Source organism: Oncorhynchus keta, chromosome 26, assembly GCF_023373465.1.
Source record: "Oncorhynchus keta strain PuntledgeMale-10-30-2019 chromosome 26, Oket_V2, whole genome shotgun sequence".
Classification (NCBI taxonomy): domain Eukaryota; kingdom Metazoa; phylum Chordata; class Actinopteri; order Salmoniformes; family Salmonidae; genus Oncorhynchus; species Oncorhynchus keta.
Window position 1 is genome coordinate 21017252 of NC_068446.1, and position 25255 is coordinate 21042506.

Genomic DNA, 25255 nt, shown 5'->3' on the forward strand with positions numbered 1-25255 from the left:
GTAAACGCATTTCATGCAATTCTACGTCATTTTACATGACTGCAGACTTTGGCAGAATCTTTTTAAGTACCGCAAAAATGATCGAAATGACAGTCTACTTTGACACTGAAATCATTAAAAACGTATTGAATCCATCAATAGCCTAGGTGTGTGGAGACACACATATTGTACAATGAGGAAATGAGTCTTAAAAAAGCTTTCCAGTTTCACTGACTTACCCAATGAGAAATAATGCACAGCTCACTAGTCGCAATGGCTGATGCGCTCATGCCAGAAGCCTCTCTCTAACCTGTAAACAATGGTTGATGCGCTCATGCCAGAAGCCTCTCTCTAACCTGTAAACAATGGTTGATGCGCTCATGCCAGATCGCCCTTTTGGAAGTTGCTCAAATATTTTGGTATCCTACAGCAGACAGATTCGTCTTCTCTTTTCAGCAGGAGCCATTTGCTATCCAACCTGTGTTTTCCTGCGACTGTATTTTAAATATTGCGAAAGGCCTGTTTTGTCTGCATGCTGTTTACTGGCAGATTTGCAACACATTCCTGGCTGTAGCCTATACCTTGTTATTGGGCTACAATCCACAGCTAGGCCATTACATGTTTTATTTATTGATCCTCTGTGGCTATATTATAGGCCTACTCCTGGTTTAGTAGACTATTCGGAATTATTTCATTTCTTTCTGAACAGACGGCTGGAATTCTGTAACTCTGGCACATTCATTTAAATGTATCAGGGCTGCTTCTGCAGCACCTTCCGAAGTCTATGATCTTATAAGGAAATAAGCAAACCAGACTGAACATTTCTGATTTAAATCAAGTGTTAATCAAATGTTATGCTGCTGTGGTGTGGCAGTACTGGTGACCCGCATCACAAGCCGTGCATGTTTGGATACCGAGGGCACGCAATCTCAATACAGGGCAGACTAGGAAAATCACACGCGCGCACACAGAATAAACAAGTGGTACCAGACGCCTCCAGCCTTTGCAGTGGAATGAACAGTGTCTGTCCCTTAGCTCCTCAGGGGTAATGGGAATAGCAGCAGACATTCATAAGCTTCACGTTAACCTTCCAACAGAACTCAATATCACAGAAACGGTCAAATTCAACCATCTGGAGAGAGACAGCTAGCATAGTGTTACTAACAGGAAATGAGATCAGCAGTGGCCAAGCAGTAACACATGTCAGTAGGACACACGTTGTCCCAATACTCCACAGTGGCTTCCTCTCAATGGCTTGAACCAGTCCCGCTAGTGTCAGATCAGGAGACAAGTAGAGGAGGCCACTGTAGTGTATTAAGATTTAGCCATTGCCTCATCAGTTTTGGCTTGAAAGCATTCTAAACATGTGAGATGGGAGGTGGTAGGGGTTCCATTCTTAATCTCCAAATATTTTGGTGTGCTACAAGTCCTGTATAACCGGTTTCTAAGCTGCTGATGGACTGACTGGAGCAGACAGATTGACTGAAAGTCTCACTATCATTAGAATCAGTCTGACTACATGATATGAAACGTAACCTTAATGACTAGCTGATATGTATTATGTACTGAATGGAGTTCTCCTTTAGTTTGATTAGGTGTCTGAGACACAGGCAGCATCTCAAATGACACCCTATTCCCTAAATAAGATATCATTTGGGACGCAAACCCAACCCTTACGTAACACCAACGTAATGCTTCCTGTGTCACCCTTGTCACCCCTGGCTCACAGAGTAGGATGAAGTGGTCCCTAGTAGACACTGATCTTAGGTCAGTTTTGTGTTTTCCATCCTAACGGTAAAGGTTAGCATTGGGAGAGGGTGAGCTGATCTTAGATCTGTGGTTATGGGCAGATGGTGCCCCCGAGCTGGTGTGGAGGACTTTGTGCAGGAGAATGGGAGGAAGAGGAGAAGGATTGAGAGATTCTTCCTCATCCTGGCGAAACACTAGCGATACCGCAAGATCACCGGAACTGAGAGAGAGAGAGAGAAGTGTGTTTAGTGCTATGAGTTGAATCCGTGTGGTTATATTCTTGACCAATACAATAACGTGTTGTTCAGGCTGATACTCACTGATGATGATAAGTAGCAGAACGACCACCACCAGAGCTATGATGGCCTTCATCTGAAGAATACAGATACAAGCATTACACAAGCAATACATGGATACAGACACTGATGCACACACACACACGGTGACTCACCTTCATGTCTCTCCACCACATCCTCCTGTGCAGCTGCTTGGCTCGGCTGCTGAAGGCTGACGCATTGTCTGATAGGCTCTCTGGAAGGTCATATGACCACAGGACACACACATGTGAAAGGAGATAAGATGAGAAGAGAGAGGGGATGTGGGGGACAGACAGGGAAGAGGGGGACAGGGAGACACAGAAGGAAACGTGTAAACAACATGTGATAGGAGCTATCTGTGTGTTGTATTCTCCTTCTCTATGACTTAACGGGGGTTTATACTTGGTCTAACGACACGTCTGTAGACAAATAGAATGCGACAAGTGTTGCTGGTCAAAAGGACATTTAATTGATATTCCGGTGGAAAGTCTGTAGACTGTTGGTTTCTTTGTTGCACAGACAAAAAAGTGAATGTCTCCGCAACTGTCGTAATATCCATTGTCGTGGTTACTGGGCTGCTACAGCAACAAGACCAAATCCATCTGTGACAAGAAGGTGCAGGAGTTCTCAGATTCTCAGAATGATCTACTTTTATATCGTCACACTAACAGTCGTAAGCTATTTTCAGTAAGCTCGCCGTGATTACCGTGTAAATAATGTTGTTGTGGTGGGTTTATTTTCCTGTAACAATGAATAAAAAGTAGCTAAGGTTTAAACGTTGTCAGCTATACTCTGGTCATTATTTGAACAAGCTAGCAACTAACCAAAACATTGTTTAGAAAGTTGCTTTCAGTTGCCCGACTCGCAATGGTGACATTTACTAAATTCATTTTTAAACAGATGGTTTTATTGGTAATCAGATAGAGAAATGATGCTATTTGAAACACAGGGTGATGTCAGATGACAATAGAATGTTCATGAGGTATACAGACATTTTGACAAACCAGCCTTTATAACTACCAATATTATTACCTAAGAGCAAACCAATCTTTGTAGGGGCTCTGTATAGACCTCCAGACCAGAGCGACTTTTATGAGATCCTTGAAAATGTGTGTACTGCCTACTGTGACTTTCTAACCTCTGAAGTGATTCTACTGGGTGATGCAAATACTGATGTACTGAAAACGAGCTGCCCCCCTGTATAAGGCCTTGTCTAACTTTTGCAAAACTTTGTTTGGCTCAGTTGATAAATGAGCCCACAAGAATCTGTGACACCAAAGATAATCACAAGATATCCCAAAGTGGTGTAATTGCATATGGAATGAGTGACTATTTCTTAATACACTGCACTAGGAAAATTAACGAAAACTATGACAAAAGCTAGTTGACGAAGTGAAACAGTCCTTCTATAAGAGCAAGATCCATAAAAAAACAACCCAAGGGAGCTCTGGAAGACTTGAACTGGACCTAGGCACTAGCAACAAGCGAAAAACAAAGTCAAACAGCATTGGACTAAACATCAATGTTACTGTAACCTTTGACAGAGCACAAGTGGCTGATCATTTCAACCTTGTTGACCAACTCTCAGAATGCTCTGGCAACTTTGGAAACCATCATATTGAAATCTATTATTCTCCGAAGGACAGTTTGCATTTTCCCAGGTTTCAACTTCAGATTTGACAAAGATGCTTAACCTCTTCAACCTATGGGGGCGCTATGTCATTATTGGATAAAAAAAAATGCCCGTTTTAAGCGCAATATTTTGTCACGAAAAGATGCTCGACTATGCATATAATTGGCAGCTTTGGAAAGAAAACACCCTGACGTTTTCAAAACTGCAAAGATATTATCTGTGAGTGCCCCAGAACTGATGCTACAGGCGAAACCAAGATGAAACCTCAAACAGGAAATTAGCTGAATTTTTGAAGCTTGTTTTACTATCGTCTCCTTATATGGCTGTGAATGTGCCGTGAACGAGCTTATGCTCTCTGCCGTTCGTCCAAGATGTCTGCAGCATTGTGACGTATTTGTAGGCATATCATTGGAAGATTGGCCATAAGAGACTACATTTGCCAGGTGTCCGCCTGGTGTCCTTTGTCTAAATTGGTGCGCAATTCTCAGTAGCACTCATTTTACCATGCGATACACAAGGAGAAGCACACTTCCAGGAACGATACATCATTGAAGAGATATGTAGAAAAACACCTTGAGGATTGATTCTAAACAACGTTTGCCATGTTTCAGTCGATATTATGGAGTTATTTTGGAAAATGTTTGGCGTTTTTATAACTGAATTTCCGAGGGTTTTTGGTAGCCAAACATGACGCAGAAAACGGACCGATTTCTCCTGCACAAATAATCTTTCAGGAAAACTGAACATTTGCTATCTAACTGAGAGTCTCCTCATTGAAAACATCTGAAGTTCTTCAAAGGTAAATGATTTATTGAATGTTTTTGCTGGTTTTTGTGAAAATGTTGCCTGGTGATGCTAACGCTAAATGCTAATGCTAAATGCTAGTTTTGCTATGGTAGAGAAGCATATTTTTGAAAATCTGAGATGACAGTGTTGTTAACAAACGGCTAAGCATGAGAGCTAGCATATTGATTTAATTTAATTTGCGATTTTCATGAATAGTTAACGTTGCGTTATGGTAATGGACTTGAGGCTGTAGCATATTTTGAAAATCTGAGATGACAGTGTTGTTAACAAACGGCTAAGCATGAGAGCTAGCATATTGATTTAATTTAATTTGCGATTTTCATGAATAGTTAACGTTGCGTTATGGTAATGGACTTGAGGCTGTAGTCATGATCCCGGATCCGGGATTGGCCCTGGCAAGAGGGAGTTAAAGAGCTAACAAACAGAAAGCCACGGGACTGGATAACATCCCAGCTAGATTCCTGAGCAATGCCGCTGATCGTATCAGACCTTACGTAAAAAAACATCAACGTTTCCATTCAACATGGAAAGGTACCACGAGAGTTGAAACATGCAAAAGTTGTTCCTTTGTACAAAAAAGGAAGCGAAGTTGAACAAGGGAACTACCAACCAGTGTCAATCTTGACTGTGTTGTCCAAGGTTTAAGAAAAGACACTCCATGAACAGATCATAAAGTACATTGATGACCAAGACATTTCATAATGACCTTCAGTCCGGTTGAAGACAATCCTATTCTACCGACACTTGTTTACGATACTTTATCAAGCAAGAAATTGACACGGGCAACTTCTGTGGTGTGGTCATGCTTAAACTACAAAAAGCATTTGGTACTGTGAAGCATGATATTTTGTTGTACAAACTGAAAGCAATTGGTTTCCCATTCAACATGGAAAGGTACCAATAGATAGGGTGAAACATGCAAAACGTTGTTCCTTTGTACAAAAAAAAAGGGGAGAAGTTTTAATCAAAGGGATTCTACCAACCAGTGTCAATCTTGATTCTGTGTTGTCCAAGGTTTTGAAAAGATTCTCCTGAACAGATCATAAAGTTCTTGATGACCAAGACATTTCTGTAATGATTCTTGTTCAGTCCGGTTCTTGTAGATTCAATGCCTATTCTACCGTTCACTTGTTTGCCTGTTCGTACTTCTGTTCAATTCTGCAAGTTCGTTGACTCTGGCAACTTCTGCCTGTTGTGCTCTCTGTTAAACTACATGATTCTGCATTTCATACTGTCTGTTCATGATGATTCTTGTTGTACAAACTGAAAGCATGATTCTGTTGTTCGTGCTCCATCTCTTGTATATTATGCCTGTTCGTTCTCTGTTCTAATATGATAGGGTCCAAAGGGTGGATATGGGTGGGACACGGTCTGATTGCTAAGGAGATAAAATATGGTGTCCCCCAGGGGAGAATTTTTTATTTTGCTCTTCATCAAAAGACCTCGATTCTGCCTGTTCGTGCTCTCTGTTCTTGTATGATTCTGCCTGTTCGTGCTCTCTGTTCTTGTATGATTCTGCCTGTTCGTGCTCTCTGTTCTTGTATGATTCTGCCTGTTCGTGCTCTCTGTTCTTGTATGATTCTGCCTGTTCGTGCTCTCTGTTCTTGTATGATTCTGCCTGTTCGTGCTCTCTGTTCTTGTATGATTCTGCCTGTTCGTGCTCTCTGTTCTTGTATGATTCTGCCTGTTCGTGCTCTCTGTTCTTGTATGATTCTGCCTGTTCGTGCTCTCTGTTCTTGTATGATTCTGCCTGTTTGTGCTCTCTGTTCTTGCATGATTCTGCCTGTTCGTGCTCTCTGTTCTTGTATGATTCTGCCTGTTCGTGCTCTCTGTTCTTGTATGATTCTGCCCTCCTGGTTTCGCATAAGAATAAGACTGTTGAAAAGGCCCTAAGCAACGAACTGACTAAAGTCAGGAAGTGGTAATCCTACATCAAACACTCTGCATTTAGGCAAGACAGAATTTATCCTGTTTGGTTCCAAACACAAAGTGAGAAACTCTTCCAACTTCTCTGTCAAGTGTAATAGTGTAGTGGTGAAGGAAAAATGCTCTGTTACATACTTGTTATGTGAACTAGACCAACACATGACAGATAAACTCAGGAGCCAGTGTTGCCAATATCAGACCGCTGCGCTATAGGAGCATGGCTGGAAAAAGTTTATTTCCTTAACATTAGTGCTGAGGAATGGAATGGTGTACCAAACCATATAAAATTCATCCCTACACTAAAGAAATTTAAGATAAACCTTAAGAAATGGTTTATGGGCTAAATGCTTTCACACTGCACAGGCTTAAAGAACTGTTTTCATTTCAATTCATGTTACCTGCTAAAATATTGTATTCCTTTTACGGACTTTTCCCTACTGATGAGATGTATTTGAGATTTTTTTTCATTTTATAATCTGCAGTATATTTTGTTTTCATGGATTTTCTGGAACACCACAATGGAAATATGTTTTAAAACTTTTGTGTGTCATCCTCAAAGATTTAATGGCATTGTACTGTATCCACGTGTGGATACAGGGGCAACCTAATGTTGCCAAAGCAAAACCCTAAACACAAACTCGTTCCTTCTGCCTCTCCATGTCCTTATAAGTTTTATTTAATATCTCTTTCCATTTGGAGTCAGACAGTTGTTTGACATTCTGTGTGTTGGCAGGGACATGAAAGCTGCTAAGCTGAGCGTGCAGAGATCTCCTGTTCTCGTGGCGAACCACTCTCCTCTGATGCAAGAAAGGCATTTCACTGTACTTGTGCACGTGACAATAAAAACTTGATGTCACGTGACGAACAAATCTGGGTTTGACGAATGCCAGGAGCAACCTACCAGCCCCAATAGTGCAAACTGTAAAGTTTGGTGGAGGAGGAATAATGGTCTGGGGCTGTTTTTCATGGTTTGGTTAGGCCCCATAGTTAAAGTGAAGGGAAATCTTAATGCAGCAAACAGTGACATTCCAGACGATTCTGTGCTTCCAACTTGGTGGCAACAGTTTGGGGAAGGCCCTTTCCTATTTCAGCATGACAATTCCCCCATGCACAAAGCAAGGTCCATACAGAAATGTTTTTTCGAGATCGGTGTGGATGAACCTGACTGGCCTGCACAGAGCCCTGACCTCAACAAACACCTTTGGGATGAATTCGAAAGCCGACTGCGAGTCAAGCCTAATCAACCAACATTAATGCCCGACCTCAGTAATGCTCGTGGCTGAATGGAAGAAAGTCCCTGGAGCAATGTTCCAACATCTAGTGGAAAGACTGTTATAATAATCAAATGAAATTGTATGTCACATGCGCCGAATACAACCGTGAAAAGCTTACTTACAAGCCCTTAACCAACAATGCAGTTAAGAAAAATAACAGTTAAGAAAATATTTAGTAAATAAACTAAAGTAAGAAAAATGAACAATAACGTGGCTATATACAGGGGGGTACCAGTTCCGAGTCAATGTGCGGGGGGTACAGGTTAGGTCTTGGACCTCCTCCCTATAGGCCATCTCATTGTTGTCAGTGATCACTGTTGTGCCGTCGGCAAACTTAATGATTGTGTTTGAGTCGTGCTTGGCCACACAGTTGTAGGTGAACAGGGAGTATAGGAGGGGACAAAGCACGCACCCTTGAGGGGCCCCCGTGTTGAGGATCAGTGTGGCAGATGTGTTGTTGCCTACCCTTACCACCTGGGGTCAGGAATTTCAGGATCCAGTTGCAGAGGGAGGTGTTTAGACCCAGGATCCTTAGCTTAGTGACAAGCTTTGAGGGCACTATGGGGTTGAACGCTGAGCTGTAGTCAATGAACAGCATCCTCACATAGGTGTTCCTTTTGTCCAGGTGGGGAAGGGCAGTGTGGAGTGCAATAGAGATTGTATCATCTGTGGATCTGTTGGGATGGTATGGGTAGATCTGTTGAAATGGAGTGGGTATAGGGTTTCTGGGATGATGGTGTTGATGTGAGCCATGACCAGCCTTTCAAAGCATCATGGCTACAGACGTGAGTTCTACGGGTAGTCATTTAGGCAGGTTACCTTGGCATTCTTGGGCACAAGTTTCTCTGCTTGACACATGTAGGCATTACAGACTCTGATGGAGAAGTTGAAAATGTCAGTGAAGACACTTGCCAGTTTGTCAACGCATGCTCTGAATACACTTCCTGGTAATCTGTCTGGCCCTGTGGCCTTGTGACCTGTTTAACCCTTGTGTTGTCTTAAGGGTCAAAAATGATATGTTTAACAGCGGAGAAAACACCCTAAATGATATTTTTTCAACTTGAAATGTTATGACTTTTCCTAGTGACTCCACCGTGAGAAAAAGTGAAACATCCATGAAAGCTGTACACCACCAGGGTACAAAGTTTGTCTTAAGAGTCATTTTTGACCCGGCAGTTATAAAATCATTAAAACAAACAAACAACACAAACAAACACACACACAGATTATATGTACTACTGATTGAACAGACGAAATAAAGATTACTTGAAAGCATTGTTTACTAATGGGCAATGCAGTCAGAGGCTATAAAGGTGCTGCACGATAGTTCTCTCTTTGCTGAAGCCATGAGTGCATGTTTCAGTGCCCAATAGGTCTGACTTTTTCAGATGTCCAGGATGAACAAGAGCACAATGATTTGGAAGAGGAGGAGGTATCTGAAGAAGAAGACGGGGAAGAATACAACTCAGAGCAGGATGCATCATCTTTTTTTCTATTTTTTTTTACCCCTTTTTCTCCCCAATTTCGTGGTGTCCAATTGTTGTAATAGCTACTACCTTGTCTCATCGCTACAACTCCCGTACGGGCTCGGGGGAGACGAAGGTTAAAAATCACCATATGACAACCAGGCCAGGATAGCAGCAAAAAATGTTATAAGGATGACCCCAGGGCCCACAAGACATGCAGTTGCCCATGCCCAGGACATCACCTCAACATTCTACATGTTCATCACACCAGCCATCAAAACAATTCTGGAGATGACAGATTTGGAGAGTTTCTGTAAATATGGAAACAACTGGAAAAGGATGGATGAGATTGACCTGCGTGCCTACATAGGGCTACTAATCTTAGTGGGTGTATATAGGTCCCGAGACGAGGCTACATGTAGTCACAGATGCAGAGAGGGGAAGGGTGATTTTCCTTGCCACGATCCCACAGAGTCTTTCACACCTTCTCAAGAATGCTACGATTTGATAGCCTTGAGTCAAGACCTGCAAGACATGTGAGACAAACTGGCGGCCATAAGAGAGGTCTGGGAGACGTCTGCCGTACCTCTACAACCCTGGGCCTGAAGTAACAGTAGATGAGCAACTGGCTCCATTCAGGGGTACATTTTATTTTCATATCTGTAATGCAAGTGATTTTCACAGTTCATTTTATTATGTATTGCTGTAAGATCATTGATTTATGGGACTGTTTTCTGTGATACTAATTACTGATAGTAAATCTATTTTGTCAAAAGGTCACTGTCCTTTCCAGAAGTATATGCCCAGCAAGCCAGCAAAGTATGGCATCAAGATATGGGTGGCCTGTGATGCACAATCCAGCTACGCTTGGAAGATGCAAGTCTACACCGGGAAGCCGACCAGTGGAGGCCCAGAGAAGAACCAGGGGATGCGGGTTGTGCTTGATGTGACAGATGGACTGGGGGGGGTTCACAATGTCACAAATGACAATTTCTTTACCTCTTATGAACTCAGCCAGCAGCTCCTGAAGAGGAAGATCACCATGGTTGGCACAGTTAGAAATAACAAGACAACCTGGACAAGGTGATTGGAACTTACAGCTGCAGGAGGATGAAAGCCCGCTGGCCCTGGTCATCTTCCATAATGTCATTGATGTGTCCTCAAACAATGCCTTCGTGACATGGAACAAGATCAACCCTACCTGGATGCCTGATAAGCAGAACAAGAGGGTGTTCCTAGAGCAGCTGGGAAAGGCACTTGTAACCCCACACATTCAAAGAATAGAGCGCCTCCCCAGCAAAGCAGCCTCTGCAGCGCTTGTGAAAGCTGTTCAAGGGGCTGAATCTTGTCTTAATCCACCTGAGGCTGCAGCTGAGGCAGGCAAGAGGAGGAGATGCCAATTCTGCACCCCAAAGGACTGTAAAACAAATACTATGTGCTGCGCATGTAAGAGATACATCTGCAAAGTCCATGCACACACACTTGCATACTGTCCTACATGTGCTAATTAGAGTTGATTGATTTATGTTCTTCAAGCTTTTGTTTTGTATCTATCTTATTCTTATTTATTGTTTATACAAGTTGTGGGTGGGGGAAATGGTTCAAAGAAAATGGGAGAAGACTAGTATTTTGTAGTTGAATTCCTCATTGTACAGTATATATCACTATGCTGCCAAAAAAGTACAAGACTTACTGTTTCCTTTCAATAAAATGCATTCTAAACTACGTTCTGCACATTTCTGCTACTTTTAGGCTATACAAGTGCCATCTCTTGCAACATTTTTTTTTTTACACCAATGCAGTGCCTTTAGCAATAATAACAATAAACCTCTACTTTAATAAAACAATTATGACAGGTGTGTTGTATTAAAAACGAGTGGTGTCCACTGATTAAATGCAGTCTTCCTGCATTGTGAAGAGGGAAAACCCAGATATTCAAAGTTTGTGATGAATGACAGGTTGTTTCTTCATGTAAAATAGTTTTGGGGTTTAAAATTCAATTAAGCAGCTTTATTTTAGGGGTTTGGTGAAGACAGGTCATTTTTTTTTACCCTTAGCACAAGGGGAGTATACAGAATGTTAAGACTACACAAGGGTTTAGGTCTTACTTACATCGGCTATGGAGAGCTGGATCACACAGTTGTCCGGAAACAACTGGTACTCTTATGTATGCTTAAATGTTGCTTGCCTCGAAGTGCGCATAGAAGTAATTTTGATAGTCTGGGAGGCTCCGGTCACTGGGCAGCTCATGGCTGGGTTTCCCTTTGTAGTCCGTGATAGTTTGCAAGGCCCGTCACATCCGATGAGCGTCAGAAGCGGTGTAGTAGGATTCAATCTTAGTCCTGTATTGAAGCTTTGCCTGTTTGATGGTTCGTCGAAAGGCATAGCACGATTTCTTATAAGCGTCCGGGTTAGTGTCCCGCCCCTTGAAATTGTCAGCTCTACCGTTTAGCTCAGTGTGGATTGTTGCCTGTAATCCATGGCTTCTGGTTGGGGTATGTACGCACGGTCACTGTGGGGACGCGTCATCAGTGCACTTATTGATGAAGCTGGTGAATGAGGTGGTATACTCCTCAATGCCATCGGATGAACCCGGAACATATTCCAGTCTGTGCTAGCAAAACAATCCTGTAGTTTAGAATCTGTGTCATCTGACCACTACCGCTTTAGTTTTTGCTTGTAAGCCGGAATCAGAAAGATTTGCCAAATGGAGGGCGAGGGAGAGCTTTGTACGAATCTCTGCGTTTGGAGTAGAGGTAGTCTAGAGTTTTTTTTCTCCTCTTGTTGCATGTGACAGGCCAGTAGAAATGAGGTAAAACAGATTGAAGTTTTCCTGCTCAGTATTGTTCTGTTCCTCCAAATGTCAAAATTTCAAAGTTGCTCAAAATGTCAATTTTTGTTGTTGTATTTTTGACACCCCAGGTTGACTCCTCCTACTCAGTTCTCCAAACGTCAAATTTAGAAGGTTAAGGATTAAGGTTTGGGATAGGATTAAACCCCCCCAAAAAAGACTAGAGTCCATCACTGGGATCGAACGCACAACCTTCTGATCCAGAGTCTTTAACACTAACAAAACCCAAGCTTACTTGACGCTAATAGCGCTCACTGTTGCTCCTAGTGGCCGGTTTTGAAGGCATTTACGTCCTGGAAATTAGCGTTCTGCCTCCTTAATGCCCCAGATGAAAAACAGCTCTAATAATAATCACTATTACTACAGTACAGACTAGACTCCATTTACTTCCTTTATAGTTGCCACACCTGCCCATCTAAACCCTGCATCTGGTGTGTGTTCTGCATGCCATTGCCACATTTGGCTCCGATCCATGATAACCAGAGAAGAGCAGTCAGGAGTGAGAGTTAGCCTCGTCTTATTCCCATTCCGGAGTGACTGAGTAGAATTCCCAGCGGGATATGAGCGCCTGTAGAGGGTGACTAATGGACCAGTCAGAATTCCAGGTCATGGAATTTCAGGAATGGTTTCTTCCTTGTACAAACCTCCGGCAGGGCACACTGAGGAATTTCCTTTCCTATCGGTTTATGTAAGACAGGAGTCTAGAGTGTTTTTATAATAGTCTCTAGAGATGGCGGTGTGTCAGAGTAAGTAAGTAGCCTGTCCCGTTTCTGTAGCGTGAGGATATTTGATGTGCAAGTACACCGCGAGGACGCAAGTCTATCGCAGGGCTTTAACACCAATCTATCTCCTAATGCTGAATGCCAAGCAGAGATGCATTGGGTCCCATTTTTACTCCCATTTTTTTAATTTAACCTTTATTTAACTAGGTAAGTCAGTTAAGAACAAATTATTGTTTACAATGACGTCCTAGGAACAGCCCAACCTTCCAATCTCAGGGTCGGACACTAACCACCAGGCCACTTAGTTCTGCAGATATTAATATATAGATCTGAAAATGACTTGAGTCTCACCTGACTTGTCCTGCAGGTCCTCCAGTCGCTCTCCCCTGTCGATCACCTTGGAGATGTTCTCCTGCATCACATCGATGACCTCATCAACCTGCGACTGAACTCTGAGGGAGTGGAGAGAAGAAAAAAAACAAGTGAATGTCAACACACAAACAGAATGTGAACTCTGTTGAAGGTGGGGCAGTTCTTTGGCTGGTACTGCTGTTCTTCCTGATACATTCACAAGCCCACACACACAGCTATTTCCAACTTAGTGCACACACACACACCCTATTCTCTGGACTGATACATGGTATCCAGCAGAGCAGGCAAGGACTAGTCTGATTTTTAGTTTGTCCTGAGTGTCCTGCCCAGGTAATCTCTCCATCACACCTGGCTGTAGTCCTAGCGTCCACACCTGGCTGCCAACACCTGACTTTCTCCCACACACACACACCTGGACTGGACCACACCCCTCACCTGGGCCCAACTGAGCCTGGCATGGCATGTCCTGACACAAACCTCACACAGAGTTAGGAGGAGAAAGGGAGTGGGGGAGAGAGGGAGTGGGAGAGAGAGTCGTGTATTCTTCTGCAGTCACATATGCAGTCACGTATTCTTCTCTGCCAGCGATTGGAAACAAGTGGCTCTGAAAACTTGTCTGTGCTAATAAAAACCTCTCTCTGCTCTCTTTTGGAAAAACGGGAAAATCAAAAACCAGGTGGATGATTATTAATGATCCTTACATCATATATTAGACTGTTACATAATACTAATACTTTTTCTGAACTCTGCTGGGGTGTATGGGGAGCGCGCACGCACACGCACACACACACTCCATATTACAAGATAATTGGATGTACAATGTGTTATATGATATCATTGGGTAGAGTAACACTTTTCCTCTCGAGGAAATGTACTGTGTTCAAATAAACTCAAAAAAATATGTCCTCTCACGGTCAACTGCGTTTATTTTCAGCAAACTTAACATCTGTAAATATTTGGAAATGGAATTATGTGTCCCTGAACAAAGCAAACCAGCTGCATTAAGTACTGCAGTGCATCTCCTCCTCATGGACTGCAACAGATTTGCCAGTTCTTGCTGTGAGATGTTTCCCCACTCTTCCACCAAGGCACCTGCAAGTTACAGGACATTTCTGGGGAGGAATGGCCCCAGCCCTCACCCTCCAATCCAACAGGACCCAGACGTGCTCAATGGGATTGAGATCCGGGTTCTTCGCTGGCCATGGCAGAACACTGACATTCCTGTCTTGCAAGAAATCACACAGAATGAGCAGGTGGCATTGTTATGCTGGAGGGTCATGTCAGGATGAGCCTACAGGAAGGGTACCACATGAGGGAGGAGGATGTCTTCCCTGTAATGCACAGCGTTGAGATTGCCTGCAATGACAACCAGCTCAGTACGATGATGTTGCGACACACCGCCCCAGACCATGACGGACCCTCCACCTCCAAATTGACCCCGCTTCAGAGTACCGTCCTCGGTGTAACGCCTGTGGGATTTGATAAACCAGAATCCGACCATCACCCCTGGTGAGACAAAACCGCAATTCGTCAGCGAAGAGCACTTTTTGCCAGTCCTGTCTGGTCCAGCGACGGTGGGTTTGTGCCCATAGGCGACATTGTTGGCCTACAAGCCCTCAGTCCAGCCTCTCTCAGCCTATTGCAGACAATCTGAGCGAGCACTGATGGAGGGATTGTGCGTTCCTGGTGTAACGCGAGCAGATATGGTTGCCATCATGTACCTGTCCCGCAGGTGTGATATTCAGATGTACCGATCCTGTGCAGGTGTTGGTACACATGGTCTGTCACTGCAAAGGCGATCAGCTGTCCGTCCGGTCTCCCTGTAGCACTGTCTTAAGTGTCTCACAGTACAGACATGGCAATTTATTGCCCTGGCCACATCTGCAGTCCTCATGCCTCCTTGCAGCATGCCTAAGGCACGTTCACACAGATGAGCAGGGACCCTGAGCATCTTTCATTTGGTGTTTTTCAGAATCAGTAGAAAGGCCTCTTTAGTGTCCTACGTTTTCATAACTGTGACCTTAATTGCCTACAGTCTGTAAGCTGTTAGTGTATTAATGACCGAAAACACTCTAAAGATTCCAAAACTGTTCAAATAGTGTCTGTGAGTATAACAGAACTGATTTGTTTTATTTTTGCAGTTTTCTATTCAATGCCATTACAGTATCCATTGACTTAGGACTCAAATTTCAGTTCCTATGCCTTCCACTAGATGTTAAACCGTCTTTAGAAATGGTTTCAGGCTTGTATTCTGAAAAATGAGGGAGTAAGAGCAGTCTGAATGAGTGGACCCTGCCGTGTCACAGAGCTTTTTCATGAGCGCGAGAGTGCCTTTCTTGTTTACCTTTTTATATTGACGACGTTATTGTCAGGTTGAAATATGATTGATTATTTAGGCTAAAAACAACCTGAGGATTGATTATTAACATCGTTTGATTTGTTGGATTTGTTGTCTGCCTGTTGAGCCTGTGGATTACTGAAGACTGAGGTTTTTGGATATAAAGAGACTATTGAACAAAAGGAACATTTATTGAATAAATGAATGTCTTCTGAGTGCAACCATATGAAGATCATCAAAGGTAAGTGATTAATTCTCTCTCTATTTCTGACTTGTGTAACTCTTCTACTTGGCTGGTTACTGTTTGTAATGATTTGTCTGCTGGGCTACTTTCTCAAATAATCGTACGGTATGCGTCGCCATAAAGCATTTTTGAAATCTGACACCATGGTTGGATTCACAAGAGGTTCATCTTTAAACCTATGTAAAATAGTTGTATCTTTTCTAAATTATTATAATGAGTATTTCTGTATTTGAATTTGGCGCTCTGCAATCTCAATGGATGTTAGCCAGGTCTTAAAAATTAAAAACATAAAAATGTTATTTACAGAAGTATTCAGACCCTTTGCTATCAGACTTCGAAATTGAGCTCAGGTGCATCCTGTTTCCATTGATCATCCTTGAGATGTTTCTACAACTTGATTGAGTCCACCTGTGGTAAACTCAACTGATTGGACATGATTTGGAAAGGCACACACCTGTCGATAAGGTGACAGTGCATGTCAGAGCAAAAACCAAGCCATGAGGTCGAAGGAATTGTCCGTAGAGCTGAGACTGGATTGTGTCTAGGCACAGATCTGGGGAAGGGTACCAAAAAATGTCTGCACCATTGAAGGTCCCCAACAAGGCTCTTCCTAGAGCTGGCCGCCCATCCAATCGGGGAAGAAGGGCCTTGGTCAGGGAGGTGACCAAGAACCTGATGGTCACTCTGACAGAGCTTCAGAGTTCCTCTGTGGAGATGGGAGAACCTACTAGAAGGACAACCATCTCTGTAACACTCCACTAATCAGGCCTTTGTGGCAGAATGGCCAGACGGAAGCCACTCCTCAGTAAAAAGACATATGACAGCCCACTTAGAGTTTGCCAAGAGGCACCTAAAGGACTCTCAGACCATGAGAAACAAGATTCTCTGGTCTGATGAAAACAAGATTGAAATCTTTGGCCTGAATGCCAAGAAACATGTCTGGACGAAACCTGGCACCATCCCTACGGTGAAGAATGGTGGTGGCAGCATCATGCTGTGGGGATGTTTTTCAGCGGCAGGGACTGAGAGACTTGTCAGGATCGAGGGAAAGATGAACGGAACAAAGTACCAAGAGATCTTTGATGAAAGCTGCTCCAGAGCACTCAGGACCTCAGACTGGGGCAAAGGTTCACCTTCCAACAGGACAACGACCCAAAGGACACAGCCAAAACACAGGAGTGTCTTCGGGACAAGTTTCTGAATGTCCTTGAGTTGCCCAGCCAGAGCTCAGACTTGAACCCGATCAAACATCTCTGGGTAGCTCTGAAAATAGCTGTGCAGTGACACTCCTCATCCATCCTGACAATCTACAGAGAAGATTGGGAGAAAATCCCAAAATACAGGTGTGCCAAGCTAGTAACGTCATACCCAAGAAGAATTGAGGCTGTAAACAGTTCAAGATGAAGAGGTACATCCAGGAGATCTGTCAAATGAAGGTAGATTCTGACCTATGGGAGATAAGAGATAAGGAAGAGGAAAGAGGCGAGGAAAAACAAAGAGGGCAGCATGGAGAGTAAAGCCAAAGCAGATGTGAGATAAAAAAATATATATATACAGTTGGGCAAAAAAGTATTTAGTCAGCCACCAATTGTGCAAGTTCTCCCACTTAAAAAGATGAGGCCTGTAATTTATCATAGGTACACATCAACTATGACAGACAAAATGAGAAAAAAAATCCAGAAAATCAGATTGTAGGATTTTTAATGAATTTATTTGCAAATTATGGTGGAAAATAAGTATTTGGTCACCTACAAACAGGCAAGATTTATGGCTCTCACAGACCTGTAACTTTTTCATTAAGAGGCTCCTCTGTCCTCCACTCGTTACCTGTATTAATGGCACCTGTATGAACTTGTTATCAGTATAAAAGACACCTGTCCACAACCTCAAACAGTCACACTCCAAACTCCACTATGGCCAAGACCAAAGAGCTGTCAAAGGACACCAGAAACAAAATTGTAGACCCCATAGAAAATCTTTGGAGGGAGTTGAATGTCCGTGTTGCCCAGCAACAGCCCCAAAACATCACTGCTCTAAAGGAGATCTGCATGGAGGAATGGGCCAAAATACCAGCAACAGTGTGTGAAAACCTTGTGAAGACTTACAGAAAGCTTTTGACCTCTGTCATTGCCGAAAAAGGGTATATAACAAAGTATTGACAAACTTTTGTTATTGACCAAATACTTATTTTCCACCATAATTTGCAAATAAATTCATTTAAAAAATCCTACAGTGTGATTTTCTGGATTATTTATTTTCATTTTGTCTGTCATAGTTGAAGTGTACCTATAATGAAAATTACAGGCCTCTCGTCTTTTTAAGTGGGAGAACTTGCACAATTGGTGGCTGACTAAATACTTTTTTGCCCCACAGTATACAGTACCAGTCAAATGTTGACACACCTACTCATTACAGGGTTTTTATTTTTACTATTTTCTACATGTACTGTAGACTAATAGTGAAGACATCAAAAATATGAAATAACACATTATTTAGAATTCAAGGCATGCTTAACCAGCATGGCTACCACAGCATTCTGCAGCTACACACCATCCCATCTGGTTTGTGCTTAGTGGGACTATAATGTATTTTTCAACAGGACAAGACTCAAAAAACACACCTCCAGGCTGTGTAAGGGCTATTTGACAAAGAAGGAGAGCAATGGTGCTGCATCAGATGACTTGGCCTCTACAATCACCCGATCTCAACCAAACAGATGGTTTGGGATGAGTTGGACCGCAGAGAGGAAAAACAGCCAACAAGTGCTCAGCATATGTGGGAACTGCTTCAAGACGGTTGGAAAAGCATTCCTCATGAAGAGGGTTGAGAGAATGCCAAGAGTGTGCAAAGCTGTCATCAAAGCAAATGGTGGCTACTTTGAAGAATCTAAAATATAAAATATATGTAGATTTGTTTAACACTTTTTTGGTTAATATATGATTCCATGTGTGTTATTTCATAGTTTTGATGTCTTCACTATTATTCTTAAATGAGTAGATGTGTCCAAACTTTTGACTGGTACTGTGAAATGCAAAGATAGGTGAACAGGGAGTGGGTCCAAGTCAAGTAGAGTGTGAATGAAAAGAATAAGAAAAACAGAGAGGTGAATTAGTCTATTGATGATATAATTCATTGTTGTGATCATAAGTAGGCCTATTTGTATAATGTATTTTTTCTTCTTCAATTTAATCAAATGTAAAGTGCTAACTGCAGTCTTGCCTGAGCTGTGCGTACCTTTGCCCATCTAATAACGAGGAGGACCACAATGGAAATAATTTGGTTGATTGTGATTTTTATCCTTGACCATTTGAATCTGTGTAGTGTTCTATTCATAAGGAAAACTCAATGCATTTTAAATTTGCCAAACTAACAAACTAATTAGGCTAATTCCTTCATTCAGGTGGAGACGAAACGTTGATTTGGAATGAGTGCTACCAACTTCAAGCTGAAAGCCGTGTGAGCACTGCAGCCGGTGCATTGATCACAGCCGCATGGAGAAACATAACGAGTTCTGTGCCAAGCCGTCTTCCTAGTGCTCCAGAAGAAGGGTCTTTGACTATACCAAGCACCGGCTCAAGGGCACCAACCTGACCGGATACATAAAATAATCTGCGATGCACCAAGAGACCTCTGTCTGTCTGTCTGTCTGTCTGGAAATTACCACTCAAACAGACAGGCAGGCAGACAGACAGACAGAGATAGACATGACAGCGGAAGGGCTGTGATTGGAGAACAGACATGCAGTCGATGTGCTGTGGGCATCGGTGGTGACTACTAGACCAACTGCTAGACCACCTGCTGCCCAAAAGACAAGGTCCACCTTGGAATCAGAGAGGGTTCCAGTAAGAGGCAGTACTACTAGGAGGTATTGTATCCAGAAGCATCAAAATCAACTGTGTTCAGCAGTTCCACAGAAACACATGTAGTTACTTTCAATCAGATTTGTTAATGGTGCAGGAAATTCAATAAAAAAAAAAAAGGGAATTATGTCTTTCATTCATAATTTCTAATATGACTCAAGCCCCCCTCCCAAAGATACACACACACACTTACTGTCTGATTTTGTCATTTCCAGCTCCAAATCTGGGTCCAGTTGGTCCCCTCCTGAAAGACAAGCATACAGAAAATCTGTTGGCTCCAGATACACAGCCTTACAGCCCAAAATGGGCTCTATTCGAAAGCAGAAATAAATTGTAATTTCAGACACAAACAATGTATGTGGGATTATTACTCACAGGAAGAAGTCCTCCTCTTCATCAGAGTCTTCCTCCAACAGGTTCCTCTGTGAGGGGCAGAGGTCAAGGGTCAGACACATCTGTCCCATTAGGCCCCACTCCCAAACAGTCCTAGCAAAATTCTTGTTCGAGAAATTGCATTTCGGTAAGAAGCTATTTTGGTTTCTTTTTTATCATTTTCATTGAAAATTGTTACCCAGAAATTATTTGATATCGAGATAAAAACAGCTGCATTGGACCTTTAATGATATAAATATATTTCTTGCTGCATATAAAGATATCACCAGATTACTGGGGGAATGTAATCCATATGATAAAGGCTTCAATAGTTTTTTTCTGAGGAGTGGTTCAAAAGCCCTTTCTGCCTCTCCACTACCCATGTTCAACCCTCGCCGTCTGACTGCGTGTCACTGCTCTGCTCTGCCCAATCCTGGATGTGGTCCCGGGAGCCAGGAGAGGACTGGCAGCTATTATCAGAGAAGACAGTATGGCGAGGGGGGTGTGTGTCTGTTTCTCTTTGATCTTAGCTGAAGACAATAACAATGCTGAGTAGGAATGGGTCCTCTCTGAACCTCAGAGAAGGGTTGCCGTTTCCCTCCAATGTCACTCTTGCAAAATCTCTCTCCCCTTGTTTTTAATTCCGAGCTTAAATGAGTTTGCACTGGGGAAACAAATGTTTTTGTAAATAGAATAGAAACCATTGAACCTGACTCCCTCCACCAGTGTCTCACCCTCTCGCTGCGTATGGATCCAGTGACCTCTTCATCGTTGAGGTGTCGTTTAAACTTGGGAGGCATGTTGGCGTTGTCAGGCTGCTCCTCCCGCTCTGGTTCCCTCTGTAGGACAGGAGGAGCAACACACCCGTTAGAGACCTCACACACACACAATACTGTCTGCTACAGCAGCAACCCTGGTCCTACTGGGGGGGGCTTTAGCTCCAGCCAGCAATAACACATCCAATAATCAACCATGATAAGTAGAATCAGGTGTGCTGGGCTGGAAACGAAAGCCTGCAAACTGTTAGCGAGTCCTCCAGGTGACCACTGCTGCTACAGTCATCATACCATCGCCAGACAAATACCAAACATACACAGCACTCACTCAACACCAGCTTACTGTCCAGATGGTTATCACATCACAGATATAGTGTGGCATAGCTGGCCTGCCTGCTTGAGTCTTTACACACTTCTGGAGTCCAACACAACCTCTAATGTTCAGAATAATGAGTCTGGTTCCTCTCAATGTTCCGAGTCTTTACGCCACTGCTAAATCTATAAACGGAGTATGCCAAACATTAGGAATGCTGGCCAATGTTGACTCCAATACTTCCCACAGATGTGTCAAGTTGGCTGGATGTCATTTGGGTGGTGGACCATACTTTATACACACACACACAACTGTTGATCGTGAATGTTCTTGACACAAACCAGTGCACCTGGCACCTACTACCATACCCAGTTCAAAGGCACTTACGCGTTTTGTCTTGCCCAGTCACCCTCTGAACGGCACTCACAGACAATCCATCGCAATTGTCCCAAGGCTTAAAAATCCTTCTTTAAAAACGGTCTCCTCCCATTCACCGACACTGATTGAAGTGGATTTAACAAGTAATATCAATAAGAGTTTATAGCTTTCACCTGGATTCACCTGGTCAGTCTATGTCATGGACAGAGCAGCTGTTCTTAATGTTTTGTACACAGTGTTTCTGGAAAACACTGGTCATGTTACATCAAAGAAATATTTAGGTTTAACAGCAGACAGAGCAGTCAAAAAAGGAGTGGGGTTTGTGTGTGTGAGGCCTGCAGTCCTCACCATGTAAAGGGAGAGCAGAGAAGAACACTTCACCTAAATCTTCAAAACATATACAACTCATTTAGAGTTTTTAAATAAGCATATTCAGTAACAGAACCATTCTGGTTTTAAAACCATTTCCCCTAACCCCTAGGCCTAGAGGGATTATTTCAGGCTTGCCAGGATGTGATGTAGGAGAGTTAGGCCTACTTATGAGTGGGTGTTGCTGTTGGACAGATTTTTAAACACTAAAATGTTCCATTTCAGCAGCGTGGCCTTAGTTGTTTTTCAGAGGTGCTCCTCTCTCCTGCCTGTTCCCTGTTAAGGGATGGTACGTGGGAGCAGTTTTATTGGGGAGCAGGGTTTGATTTAAAACTTCTTGCTGGCTATGCTGTGGAACCAAGCTCACTCAGGGGAGGTCTCCTGTGTCTGTTCTCTGCTGCCTGTACCTCTTCATTGAGTGTCTGACTCTCCTCCTTCCGTCTCCTCCTCTCCGCTCTCCTCCCTAGGCCCTGTCTCTTTCTCTGAACCTTGGAGTAGAAAACATGTTGTTCCTCCAGCTAGCCTCAACCATTCCTGTTCCCAGATCAGTTGAATACATGGGTGTGCATCAAACCCAGCCCCAGGTCCATAAAACTCAACCCCTGCTTCTCAGTGGAACAAAGGCCTCCTGTGTAGCCTCTGAGTTGTACAACCAAACATCAAATTGTTCCACTGAAACTGAAGTCAAAATGCATTTAGGTGAGGAGAGACAGCGCAAGGAAGAGTAAATACCTCCTTTATCCACTCCAAACCCATTGCCTTTTCATACTTTTATGCTGCACATGAATTGGGGACAAAGATTTGTTGAATTGAACTATGTCTAAACACATCCCACCTCTCCTGTCTTCACAGCTTCCAGCCCAAGCCCTTCTCTCCTGCCCCAGCCCCTCCACCCAAGTTCATCCAGTCCCTCTGGTACCATTGAATCCAGCTCAGACTCTGAAACTGTTGCTTTTCTCAGCGTCTCCTTCTGGCAGTGCAGTTGGAAAAGGGCCGTTCCGTGGCCAGGATCGGAGTGGAACTTTCTGGTAAACAGAGAAGGAGATAGTGGCAGGGGACAGGGCTCTATCTCACGCAACTACAGAGAAAAGAAAGAGAGAGAGAGAGAGAGAGAGAGAGAGAGAGAGAGATGCACAGAAAGAAGAGAAAAGCCAAATCTAGCAGAGCTGAGTTGCACATATGTACGTACGCAGCTTTGAAATAAGCACTTTAAAGGCACAATCTGTAACGTCAAGTTGTGGTAAGACGTTTTGGTCATCCCAAAATCTATGAAGAAAAGAAGGATGGATGGGAAGAGAGAGATGGAGAGGGGACTTTGTCCCAATGCCACATGGGACTGTGAAACTACAGATTGTGCATTTAAAAATCAAGTGAGGAAAAAGCAGTTATCAGCTGAGAAGGTGTAGCCTATTCCTATTATCTAAATGGCAGAAGGTCATCAGCTATTAAGGGGAATGATGAAATGACAGAGAGCCTCATATCTGGTAAGAAAGTAAACCACCAGTTTAGGCAGCCATAATCAAAGGTTTATCTGAAGGAAGTAAAACTGATATTTCTGTTTGGCTGAGAGCATAGTTCACACTTCACATAGCCTGGTGTATGATACAGGAGTTGGTTAAAACAGGTACAGACGAGCAATAATATATGCAAGACCTCGTCGACGTGCCTATATCAGCTGTATCTTGGACAACTAACTCGGGTACATTTGTATTGACGAAATCCTTACAACGTTCTAGTTTGTCAGGAAACTTTCCACGTTTAAGTGCTTTAGTTCAGTCTGTATACCAGAAAGCTGGTATGACAGCGACTTATTAGGCAATGCAAGGCCCTGCCCGGGGCATAGCTGAGCTGCAGTTTACCATGGTATTTGATGATTACAGGACTCAATGGATTAGCTAGCACTCTACATAAAATCCAGTTGACACACAGATACATCTCCTCTGATCTAAAGACATAACCAGTAACATTAATCATTTGACACCAATTAATCCTTTGACACCAACAACACTGATTGTGTAACAGTAGCCAGCTAAGGTTCGTTAGATACAGTAGCCATCCTCAGCTACTCGTCATCAAGAATAGAGTGAAAGCCACACAGTCAGCTAAATCTGAAATATCGAGAAAGCCAGACATTGTCTTCTGTGAATGGAAAATGTACGTCAGCTAGCAGAGCCGGTTTAGCTAGCCAGTTGGTTAATAATTGGCTAGCTAACACAAATCAGGACTAGCTATTTGAATTCAACAAATACAATGTCATTATTTTAGTTAATAGTATAGTCCAGACTGTGGCTAAAATGAATATGCAGACAGGCCGCTGGCCACTACGTACATTTCATAGCCACAGAGAAAACACACAGCTGTAATGTTAGCTAGCCAGCAAGCTAATGCTAACGTTACCTGCTGTTTTCGTTGAATCCACTCTCGCTCTTGACACAGACGACCAAACAAGCTGTGTTATAAATATAGGATCACAGCGTTCTGTTCAGCTTTCTAAAATAAATCAATGCATTTTCTTCCAGCTGAGGATGGTCGCTACAGAGATGCTCTCCCAATCCTCCCTGGTTTCTCTGATCAGCTGGAGCATACCCTTAGCGCCTGCCCAGTCTCTCTCCCTGATTTGTGGCAGCGTCAATCTGAAGATTGGCACAATCAAGTAAATACAATTGGGGGAAGACTGAAATGCTGAAAATGAAAATAGAGAGAAATGGCTATGATTGGGAACCTTCATAGGTGTAAGTGCTGTGGGGGTGACCATGGCTCAGACATGCCTACTGGTATTTAATTTTTATGCCATGCTTTAGATGCTTCAGTTCTAGTCCAGACCTACTACACTACCGTAACAGCCCGGAAATAGTATGTTCTGGTGTTTGTAAACATGGGAAAGAATCAATGAAAGAATGAAGAGAATTTGTAGAATGGCACACCAGAGGCCCTGATGAGAGCAACAGATGACCCCGCGCCCGAGAGTGTCTCCAGAGCTGGAGCAAGGCAGATGAAGGAATGGAGATGGGTATGCTAGAGGAGGATGAGGAGAGGAGGAAGGAGGTTGGATGGTGAGAGGAAGATGTAGAGAGTGTGGTGAAGATGGTGAGAGATTCCTAAAGAGTAAAAGTAATATATGGCCATATATATATACTTTGTTGTTTCTTGTATCTACTATAGATGATACTTGCCATCTCGTTTTGAGATTAGATTGAGATGGTGTAGATTATTGTAGGTTTATAATTTGAGATGTACAAATGTTGAAAACGCACAGAAACCTATCGAAGTATGAATGTTTATTTTTGTACAATATAGATGTGGCTGCCCATAAGTTTATGGAATCACATTGTATTTATCAAATCAAATAAAATTTTATTTGTCACATACACATGGTCAGCAGATGTTAATGTGAGTGTAGCGAAATGCTTGTGCTTCTAGTTCTGACCATGCAGTAATATCTACCAAGTAATCTAACCTAACAATTTCACAACAACTACCTTATACACACAAGTGTAAAGGAATGAATA

At 42.9% G+C, this 25255-nt stretch overlaps 1 protein-coding gene across 4 annotated transcripts; it reads right to left on the reverse strand.

Moving 5' to 3' along the window:
• Nucleotides 1-363: 363 nt before the first annotated feature.
• Nucleotides 364-24430, reverse strand: vamp4 (vesicle-associated membrane protein 4). 4 transcript variants are annotated; one of them, XM_035737288.2, is made up of 9 exons: nucleotides 24144-24430; nucleotides 22666-22824; nucleotides 20645-20749; nucleotides 19914-19960; nucleotides 19732-19782; nucleotides 13076-13176; nucleotides 2180-2259; nucleotides 2049-2100; nucleotides 364-1948 (listed from the first exon to the last, which is right to left on the reverse strand). In XM_035737288.2, the coding sequence occupies exons 2-9, from the start codon at nucleotides 22666-22668 to the stop codon at nucleotides 1923-1925; spliced, it is 465 nt and encodes a 154-aa protein (XP_035593181.1). In that variant the 5' UTR covers nucleotides 22669-22824; nucleotides 24144-24430; the 3' UTR covers nucleotides 364-1922. The 4 variants fall into 4 exon arrangements, with proteins under 4 accessions (XP_035593181.1, XP_035593180.1, XP_035593179.1 ...); XM_035737287.2 differs by having other exon boundaries at nucleotides 22582-22771; nucleotides 24144-24429; XM_035737286.2 differs by having other exon boundaries at nucleotides 22582-22824; nucleotides 24144-24429.
• Between the last annotated feature and the right edge of the window lie 825 nt (nucleotides 24431-25255).

What these genes read in the sequence shown, in the direction of transcription:
- vamp4 (XM_035737287.2), bottom strand. Translation starts at nt 22,668, where the DNA reads ATGGTACCAGAGGGACTGGATGAACTTGGGTGGAGGGGCTGGGGCAGG. An exon ending in TGTGGTGGAGAGACATGAAG is followed by an intron (nt 2,101 to 2,179) that starts GTGAGTCACCGT and finishes TGTATTCTTCAG; the next exon opens with ATGAAGGCCATCATAGCTCT. An exon ending in TCTGCTACTTATCATCATCA is followed by an intron (nt 1,949 to 2,048) that starts GTGAGTATCAGC and finishes TCTCTCTCTCAG; the next exon opens with TTCCGGTGATCTTGCGGTAT.